Genomic DNA, 10,680 nt, shown 5'->3' with positions numbered 1-10,680 from the left:
TTTTTGAGCCGACAACAGTTGTTGGATTCGATATGAGTTTAGTTGTGAGTTTGGGATGTTAGTTGGATCCGGTGCGAGTCTAGTTGAGTTTAGTTGTGAGTTTGGGATGTTAGTTGGATCCAGTGCGAGTCTAGTTGTGAGTTGGGATGTTATAAGTGGTATCAGAGCTCTACGAGAAAATAATAACTAAACTTGAATGGAAATTTTCTACAGTATGATGAAATTTGTGGAGAAAGATGATGAAGTGGCATAAATATTCTTTCTGTAATATGTATTTTAGATTTCTAATTTAAATAGTTGGAATGAAATGATCATAGAAATAAAAATCACCCTTGTTTTTAGAGTGTGAATATCATATTATTTTCTCATTTGGAATGGAATGATCATAGAAAGAAAAATCACCCTTGTTTTTAGAGCGTGAATATCATATTATTTTCTCATTTTCCCGTCTTCCCGTTGTTCCATTCAATCCAAATAAACGTGGACTAAGACTGCTAGTCAGAATAACACATGGTTGTGTTGTCACTGTAATGTGCCCGAGTACACTTATGTTGATAGTAGTTTCAACACAGCATATATAAGCAAACCTGTTCGGAATGATCTGCTTCAAGATTTTGGTAAAAGTTCTGATATTACTTGGATACTTAGTTTAGAAGATGAAGTTGTATTACATTTTGACAAGGTAAAGTAATACAATTATTTTTCTATTTGGAACTTAAGCAACAACAATTGCCCTAACCGGCTCTAGCCACTCCCTAGAACATGTTCATCTCATATGCAACATGTAGAGCTCGGGTTTTTCTATAAATGACTTCCACTCCTTGCAGAAATATGCAACAGTTGCTCCATCCAAAACTCTATGATCAGCGGCAATGTTCACCTGCACATGTTTATATAGCATAAGATTGTAGAGAATATGCTTGCTTTAGCTTCATTCAGACATTACACACATAGCAATATAAGAGGAAAAGACAATGAATTTGGGGGGGGGGGGGGGGGGGGGGGGGGGGGGGGGGGGGGGGGGGGGGGGGGGGGGGGGGGGCGAGGAAAAGACATTGAGAACTTACTGTCGTGACTGCTGCTGGATAAACATTTCCCTTATCATCATAACGGGGAAGTTTTTGGAGTTGACCTATTGCAATGATTGCAACTTCAGGCGCATTGATAAGAGGCGAACCAAACTTTCCACCAATCGATCCAATATTGCTTAAAGTTATTGTTCCACCAGATATATCATCCTGGCTAAGCTTGTTGGCCATAGCCAAATCTCGTAGCCGTGAAAGTTCCTTTGTAATCTGAAGAGACAGAGAAAAGAATGTAGTTGAATGTTGGATTGTTGGATAAAGAGCTAAAACTCTTTCACATGCGCTTCGCACCACTCACACTTAAGTATTAGTTGGAAGTTTGTAATATAAGGCATATATTACAATTTTGTAACTCACTACACCCAAGACCTGGTACTTTTTCCTACTTAGTTTTGTTTTTGTGTGCAGTTGGGGTTTTTGGGGGTGAGGAGGTAACTAAAAAAGGATCTCCATGGCTTGCCTATTAATTGAGGCTGTCCAACTCCTAAATAAGAATCTTGGCTGGAAATTCTCAAAAGGCTCAACCAACTAAACCTTCATCTTAACATATTGGGTCTACAGCTAGCATACAAGTGTACCTAGAATAACAAATCTGACCTTCACAGGAATGCATTTACTCTCCTTCCTACCACATATTTGGAAAGTTAAAGATAATTCAACATGCACTTGTCTTTTTCTCTAATATATATCACTAGTACAGTTTTTACGAGTAGTGTTCAAGGGAGCTGATCAGCAAACAAAACCAATAAACACAAAACTCAATGTTCCAAAAGAGTTCTGGGTCTTTGAAGGACATAAAAAGTACTCTCCGAGGACAAATTAAACAGAGGGGTACAACGAATACTTCTTAACATAAATACTAACCTCAAAAAAGTGTATGCAACTTAACATATAGCAAGTACTAAACAATACTGTCAAATTCACAAATCAATCAGGATTTATGAACATCACGAGAAAATGACAAAATTTCCATTTTTTACCACTATTTTGACAAGGATAACATTTTTCGTGCAGATGGCCAAAAGTACCTTTCTGATACGCATTATTAAAATGGGTATCCCGAGATACGCATTATCGCATGTCATCTACTTTCCATTAATTTCTTAATAAGGCTGATACGCATTCTCAGATCAGAATGGGCATCCTTCTTAAAATTCGTTTTTTTTTTTGTTACCCTAAAATGCGTATCATATATAATACCACAACTTCATCCTTCATCTACAAATACACCACCGCATATTCAACACCAGTGATCATCACCACCACCACCTCGTCATTCAATTCATTAACCCACCAAGAAATTGTAGACATCAAGCATTAATAAATCAGGATACCCATTCTTAAAAGGGGTATTAGGATGATATTTTTTGCCATCAATTTGAAAAGGGGTATTTTAGTACTAATATGTAAAAATTATGGTATTTTTGTCCTTAACCCTAATATGAGCATAAGATTCATCTTGAAGAATGGTTGATCATAACTCATAGACGGAACAAAAGTCAATATATTTATTATTATGATATCTCTTTTTTTATTATGCTATTATCATGAATAAAAATCAGTTTATCAAGGCAGGAACCTGAGAAATCACAAGGTTTATTTTTTTACAGCCTTACGGGTCCAGAATACAGGAGTAAATTAAAAAAAAATATGCCATAGGTACAGAACTAACCTCCAATATGGAAAGCGATTGAACCTTTTTGATGTTTGGTACAACTAAACCCGAAGGTGTAGCCATAGCAATCCCAATATTGTGGGAGCCTACAAAAACAAGTTATCAATGTGATATATAGTTTTCATATAAAGACAGATAGTAGAAGCACTGGATTCATCGACACAAATTTTTTATAACCAATATCATATACCCCATATAAATTAAACGCAGGTAAGCTTCAGCATTAATATGCAGAAGCAAACTGTCAGGCTGCTTTTGGAGATGGTAATATCTTTTTACGGTTTGGTAAATGTAACTCAAGCTTTCAGAAGTATATGTACTGGAAGGAAAATTTTCCCACAGCGATTAGCAGGATAGATATCTGAATATTCACTTGGGATCAGCAGGGGTCTACTACACGGATACTTCATATTGATGAATAGCATCTTCTTACAAGACTAGTTTACAACCCGTGCCATCTTTTATTATTATATATTCTCAACCGTTCATCATACAATAATCTCTAACGGTTCATATTTGTTGGCGCTAGTATACCAAACAACCAAATTATCCTCTTATATATAAGGATATAATATAATATGCAAGAAAATTGGAAAAAACATTATTTGTATAATTAACTAAAACTGATAAGCAAACAGCAGATTTGTGGTATTTGAACCCAGGTGCCCATGAAGAAAGAAGAATATTTTAATGGAAGAACATGGATTTCTTTTGAAAAACAAGCCATCATAATGAAGTAAGACACAAATCATCTTGAGTAAGTATACAATAATGTAAGAATAAGAAAGTAGATGGTCAGATCATTGGTGATCTTGGGAGAACAGGCATACACACACAGATCCTAACCATCTTGTTACTTGAGAGGTGGCAAAAAAGAAAATTGAAGTGGGCACTAAGAACATTAAATACAAAAGCATAAACAATAATCTGATTGGCTGCTGTATAAACCAAGTCCCAAGCAAATAAAAATACATATTTATAGTAAATAAGCAAAAGCCTAAGGATATACCTCGGAGCGTGACCTCGTTTGATTCCTCGCTAAAGCGACTATTTAACAAGGGATACTTTTTCAGTGCCATTGATAGTGACTTAATCAAGATTGGGAGAGAAGTATGCTTAACATCTGGATCGGAATGCTTTTGGAAAAATGCTTTAAGGTCCACTAGTGCATCACAATTTATTTCTTCAACAAAATAAAAATGAGGAATTTTGGCAGCCGCCGTCATTGTCTTCACCATTGCACGATGGAATCCCCTGCGAAGCCAGAACATCAAATTGGCTATACTGTGGTATAACCTCAAAGAAAATACACATGTTTCCTACATCAGGAAATCCAAAGGACATCTACATAGTCCTATTGGATTGGTTATGGGTTGTGTACAAATTGGCTAACCCAACCCAACCCGATATATAACTTATAGAAGTTAAATTCCAGATCAAATCTGTTCATAGTTAACTAAAAAGAAGGAAATGTGACAATCATAATTCAAGTAGTCTAATGGAAGAGGAGATACATGTTTACCCTACAATATTGCATAATTACTCTTTTTCATAATTCTAACACAAACTAAGACAATATAAGCCTAATTCAATATTATTGTTATTTACAAATGTAGTAACACAGTTTTTTAGAAAATCAAATTGATCATTATTCCTTTTCCTAGCCCAGTAAAACCAACATGACTCATGATATGATTAGTGGGGTCAGGTTAAATATTAAAAATATTTTTTTTTATAAAATAGCTTAAAAAATTCAAAACTGAATTAAATGTGGTGGGTTATTCAACCACCTCTAACCCTCCAACCAAACCCATGTACACCCAATAATAATGCCTAATGGGACATTAAGAGCCAATTTGTATTTATTAGTACCTTCCGTCAATCCAAATCCCTAAACATAGTGTGAGCACTCACACATAAACATATTACTAGAGCAAGTGCATTATTACAACAGGAAAAATATCTTAGTCTTTTTTCATGTATTCGACCATTTGTAATTATGCTATGTGCACTTGGTGAAATTATAATTGCTTTACACTTGAAATGCGTAGGTTACAGGATGAACATTTAGCATACATTTTAAATCCAAAATCGAACAAGTGCTTTAAATGAAAGTATACTAGGCAAGAGTTGAATAATTAGCTATATATAATACCTCAGAGGATATGTCTTATCTTCGTAATCATCTTGGTGTATATCTTCTCTTTCCGATTTTTGTTTTACTGGATCACCAGTGATGGGAGATGGAATGTCCCCAATAAGTCCTTTGCTGGCAGCATATTTGAGGACATCTTCTTTTAGAACCCTGCCATCCTTACCCGTTCCAGACACATCTTGTAAATTAATATTATACATCTTTGCAATGTTACGAACAGCAGGTGTAGATAGAACTCCTCCCTTTGCAGTCTCTTGAATATCTGACGTACATGTATCATTATCAGGTTCCATGGTGTCACCAACCTCAGCTGGTACAGATAATTCACTAACAAACAACTTCAACAGCGTTTCTCCAACCTGTAGTTAAGTGAACTTGGAAGGCATTAAAACAGTTTCAAGCTCAAGTAAAGTTCTATCATTCTGAAGTTGCATGAGGAGAATGAACATGGCATGTAAATGAAAAGAGATAAAGAAATTTCTTCTAAATCTTTTGAAGATACTGCTGACAACTAAAAAGTATGAACAAAGTTGGCACATTAATGTCTAACTGTTACCTTTACGATGTCACCAGGAACATGAAGTATTTCAGAAACTTCACCTTTGTAGCGACTTGTTATTTCTATTGTAGCTTTGTCACTTTGAACTTCACAAAGTGGTTGAAATTCGTCAATTTTATCCCCCTGCCATAGTAGTCACATCAAGAAGACATCAAATATATTTATGCTAGCTCACGCATACCATTAGTGCATAGGAGTAAACTTACACAAATGGATAAGCTGCCTAACTATGGCAGACATGAGTACAAGCATGTATGGTAATTTAAAATGTCTACAGATAAATTCTGAGAAATTTCCACAAGTCGATTTGTCATACTGTTACAACTTGTGGTTCAGACTTCAGAGTAACCTATTCAAACACTTTATATATATATATATATATATGAAACACAGCAGAAAATCAAAATAATTATTTTATTTGTTATAAACTGAGAACTAGCACCAGAGCATTCGAAGTTGGCTTTTCCAAATAAGACCAGTTACTCTGGGCATCTGTGCAATTAAATAAAATTTAAAATGTGAAAACCCAAATAGAAAAGAATGCTTTAATGCATGACAAAGTAGCACCTAAATGGAAGAAGTGGAAAAAGGCAAGAAAAAACATATTTGTTCTTGATGTGGCCATACACTCCATTTTATAAAATAGAAACAAGTATATACTGCTAGTCATATGTTTAAATTACTGATATCACCTAGTCAGAGCAGAAAATAACAGATGATTTTTTTTGCTAAAATGAAAATACATATCTAGTTATAAATTAATAATAGGAGGTAATAGAACTACTAGGCTGACACAATAACTCACCGGTTGCACAAACCACTTTAGTAGTTCACATTCAGCAATACCTTCCCCAGTTTGTGCTAAAGGTATCTCGACTATCCCATCAACTCGGACTTCCACCATCGGTTGAGATGAAAAGGAACATCCCTGTATGCCATAGGGATTTTTCGCCTGCAAAACAAGATGGAAAAGAGGGAAAAGGTACTTACTTAAGAAGGTACATTTCTGTCTGCATTCTACAATTATCAACCTTGATGCATCATGTCGTTATACAAATGTATCCTAATTTGTAACTTAAAACATTGTTACGAAAGCAACCATACATTACCACAAATGCGAAAGTGTTCACATTACATTTCCAAATGCTTGTAATCTACTTACCTTCTGATCATGATTTAGTATGATACTAATATCTCATTCTAATCATTTATATTGACGAATTAAAAAAATACTGAAATTTAAATCAAATATCTTGATATCCGAATTATAACTCCAACTACTTGACTTCCATACTACCTTAATCTCCAACTTTTAAGTGAAAATGCAAATTCAAATTTATCCATCTTCGAAACTCGAAATCACAAATTTAATATTTGGCAATTCTAAAATTTAATATATCAACATTTTAAAAGAGAAAAAGAGATTTTAAAAAAATAAACCGAAAACGAGTGATTTCTGTAGTTAAAAACTTACCTCATAAAACTTATGAACTGAACACGACGGCATTGACTTAAAATCTCGTGCCGAGAACAACCAGCTCTGCCTAGCTGTCCCAGTCACCGGCGGCGAACTTTTCGCGGCGGTGCGATCGTGCACCAAGCCACGCCAGCCGGCGGAGCTCCACGGCCTGGTCCGAAAAATCCGGCGGGACAGCATGGTGATCAGTTGGAGCTGAATTTGATCGGACGGCCAGAAATGAAAGTTGTGAATGATGAGAATTGTGGATTAAGAAGAGAAGAGGAGGGTGAAAAACAGTGAAGCTAGTTTAAACGTGCGGGGGTGTTCGACGAATTTAGAAAATCGGAAGATTTGAAATGAATAAAGTAGAGGTTATTATTTGTTTTTCGATTATTAGTCGTTATGGGTCAGCTTCACGTGGCAGTTTATAATATTATCCTTTGGGCTTTCTGGTGACTATCGATTAGGTGAGTCAGTGCTCCCATCTTCTTTGTGTTGTCGCATTTATTTTCGTTTATTTGATTTGGTGCGGGAACTTATATGCGTAGAAATCAGGATTTATAATTAGTTAATTGAACTATTTATTCAAGATTTATAAATAGGGTTTGTATAGTGTATACTCATGAGCGCATGTTAAGCACGGAAACTCATAAATTTGGTGTGTTTTCGTTGGTGTGGTTGGCCTGAATGTAGGGGGACATCATTATTAAAAAAGTGTAAACCAATCAAAATATAAAACAAATTATCAAATTTTATGCTTATTGTGTGCCCATGGGACACAGTAGAAAAACCGTTATAAATATATTATCTGAATATCTTCAACAAATCTCGAGAGTTAAGAAATTTAGTTAATGAGTTTTAAAACTAATCGAGAATTTTTAAATAAATCAGGACTTTTAAACATTGGGAGTAACTTATAAATTGATGTATAATATCTGAAATATTCCAATAATTATTATTTTATCTCTAATATTTATATTCCTTGGATTATATTTTTTAATTGTCTTTTCTACTTTTAACTTTTAACTTGTAAGCAAAAAAAGAACATTTAGACAATGTTGGGCCTAACTGAAAGAATTTACCTGACTTGCAAGTTGCAAATCTACTGTTGGCCTGTTCCTGTTGGGTACTTGCCAAAGTTTCCATGTCAATATGAGTTCTGACAATGAGGCCAACCTGATAGTTGAGCCTCATCTGCAATTCCACGTATTATTTTAAGGCCCAAACTATCAATGGGCCCTTTTTATTTCTACCATTTATGTTTGTGATTTTCAACTCAACAACTGTTAATAAAGTAAAAAATGAACAAGTATGAGAAATCAAGTGAGAGCTTAGTTATACATATGAGAGTAATTTTACAGGTGGTGCACTAGCCATTAGGCTCTACAAAAAAGGATTTTTATTTTATGTAGTCTACACGAGCAACGATTTTACACCTCCCTGCCACCTTTTGCTTCACCTTCAATTTAATCTTGGAATAACAGAAATCCAACTCTGCATTTTCGTCGCCAATTTCTTCCGTTTAAATCTCACTTTACCCTCCATGCTAGTTACAGATTTAATCATATTTTGACTTGTAAGTACAAGTCAGAATCAGTTTATTCGTACTACTTGTATAAAAAGTTACTATGAGTTAATTTTTGATTTGGAAGCTCTATCATGAAAAGTTGAAATTCTTTATTTCTTTTGGCGGCTTATCTTTTATTTGAAATTCGATTTATAAAAATATATGAGCATTTTAAAAGATAATTTATAATATTTATTACAAATTATCTATATATTAATATCTAATAAAGAGTAAATATAAATAAAACCATCCGAACACATAAATTAAAAACTATTTTTATCTTTTGAATTATAAAAAAAAAAAGTTCATTTGTAAATGAACTGTACTTCTCTTAAACTATACTAAACAATCCTTAAAAATTGGGTTATTTATCACAATTGCTAGGACTGTTACTTGTTTTTTTCTGATAAGTAAGTTTTGTTTGATTCAGAATACTGGTCTTCACTCTTCTTACTCAGAAATAGTTAGAACTGGAGACAACTTTACCTGAAGAATCTCCTTACAATCTGGACCGAAATTAATTTTTAGTAGGATGCAAATAAGAAATCTGACCTAAAATATTGATGGCAACTTCATTTGGGCCAGGCACAACGGGCCACTGTCCTTCTCCAACGTACAGGTGGCCCAATCATACTCGAATTGTCCAAATTCTGTCACCAATATCATTTTATCTTTTTGTTCCCGAAGGGTCCATGAAAGCGAGTCTAGAGTATCTCTGTCTTCGAGTTCTCAGATAACTCCTTCCTCATAATTTATTTACACATATGCATTAATTCCGAATTTATACACATGAAACTCAAGAATTTCAAGTAGCAGTTAAATTCACCTTTTACTCGGTAAAAAATCAAAAACATTTTTAAAAACGTAAATTTACTATTTTACCCTCTCGAGACCCTGCTCTGCCAGAACGATATACTGGGCAGAGACGTAAGTACTTACGAGCTTACCTGAGTTTAAGTCCAAGGTAGTTTTTGAAAAAAGTTTAGTAGTTATATATAGCATGCAATTCATGTGTTGCCTCAATCTAAACCCATTATTAACTAGGTCTAAGCCATCAATATAATCAACTACATACAGAGAATAGAATAGAGAATGCTGAATAATTAGGTGGAGTTCTATTTTTTTGGTCTCTGGTACAGTGCAGTTAATATATTTCTTTGAGATCTCAACACGAGGTCTTTTGACCTCAGAAACGTACCAATGGATATATTGTTGTTGGTTATTGATATTTCAAGTCCACCTCAATACGAATTCCTGGTTCAAATTCCTGGTTTCGTCCCTGGTACTATGTACAGTATTCGGTTTTACTTAGCTATCAATTAATTGGACTAATAAATCATCCACAGTTTGCGTGTAAACCATAAATGGAGATCTGTAAACACAGACACCGATTTTAACATAGCTATAGACTGGAGACTGGAGTGTGGAGAAGTAAAAGCAGTTAATAAAATTGATGGGCAGTAAATAAAAACAGTAACTTGTGGTTGGAGGAGGACAGGTGTAAGCAGGGGAGGTGTGGAGAATATATATTTACTGTCCTGTAGGTCTATGTGGTCAGTAAAAATCATACTCCCTCCGTCCCTTTTTATCTGTCCATTTTGGAAGAAAAAACGCATACCAAGAAATACTTGATTGTATAAACTTTTTCATTAAATACCTCTAATTAATATCTTGAAAATGGTGGAATACCCCTACTTTATGTCTTGAAAACATGAATTCAACCAAGTTTTAAATAAGTCAAGTCTTGAAAATTGAAATTATGAAGATATATTTGAAAAACTATCATTAAATTAGTTTTGAAAGTATAAATGGACAGATAAATAGGGACAAATTTGTACTTCCAAAGTGGACAGATAAATAGGGACGGAGGGAGTATAAAGTGGTGAACAATTAAGCAAGGACAGCAGATTGGCTTAAAGAAAATCAGACAGGTAAGTAAATAAAGAAACAAGCGAGTAAATAAATAAAGGCTAAGTGGAAGGTGAAAGCCATGCAGTACAAGTTAGATATAGGCCAAGAGCTCTGTGACTCATCACCCTTACTGTCGCTCTCTTCCAACTCTTGACATCTATCTACCTGTATCAGTCCCGTTGCGGAACCAGAGAGCTAACTTACATCGCAGTTTCAGATTAAATTTTAGAATTATTTAAAATATAATATTTCAAAATTAAATTTTTATT

General features: G+C 34.5%; 1 protein-coding gene across 1 annotated transcript; it reads right to left on the bottom strand.

Annotated features, from left to right (window-relative positions):
• Positions 1 to 612: 612 nt before the first annotated feature.
• On the bottom strand, positions 613 to 7,337 carry LOC108200119 (lipoamide acyltransferase component of branched-chain alpha-keto acid dehydrogenase complex, mitochondrial). Its single transcript, XM_064083184.1, has 8 exons — positions 6,949 to 7,337; positions 6,280 to 6,426; positions 5,472 to 5,597; positions 4,916 to 5,274; positions 3,770 to 4,014; positions 2,758 to 2,846; positions 1,068 to 1,295; positions 613 to 880 (listed from the first exon to the last, which is right to left on the bottom strand). The coding sequence occupies exons 1-8, from the start codon at positions 7,129 to 7,131 to the stop codon at positions 767 to 769; spliced, it is 1,491 nt and encodes a 496-aa protein (XP_063939254.1). The 5' UTR covers positions 7,132 to 7,337; the 3' UTR covers positions 613 to 766.
• Positions 7,338 to 10,680: the final 3,343 nt, after the last annotated feature.

Source organism: Daucus carota, chromosome 8 (assembly GCF_001625215.2).
Source record: "Daucus carota subsp. sativus chromosome 8, DH1 v3.0, whole genome shotgun sequence".
Taxonomy (NCBI): domain Eukaryota; kingdom Viridiplantae; phylum Streptophyta; class Magnoliopsida; order Apiales; family Apiaceae; genus Daucus; species Daucus carota.
The sequence above is the reverse complement of the archived record's forward strand: the minus strand, read 5'-3'. Positions and strand labels throughout refer to the sequence as shown.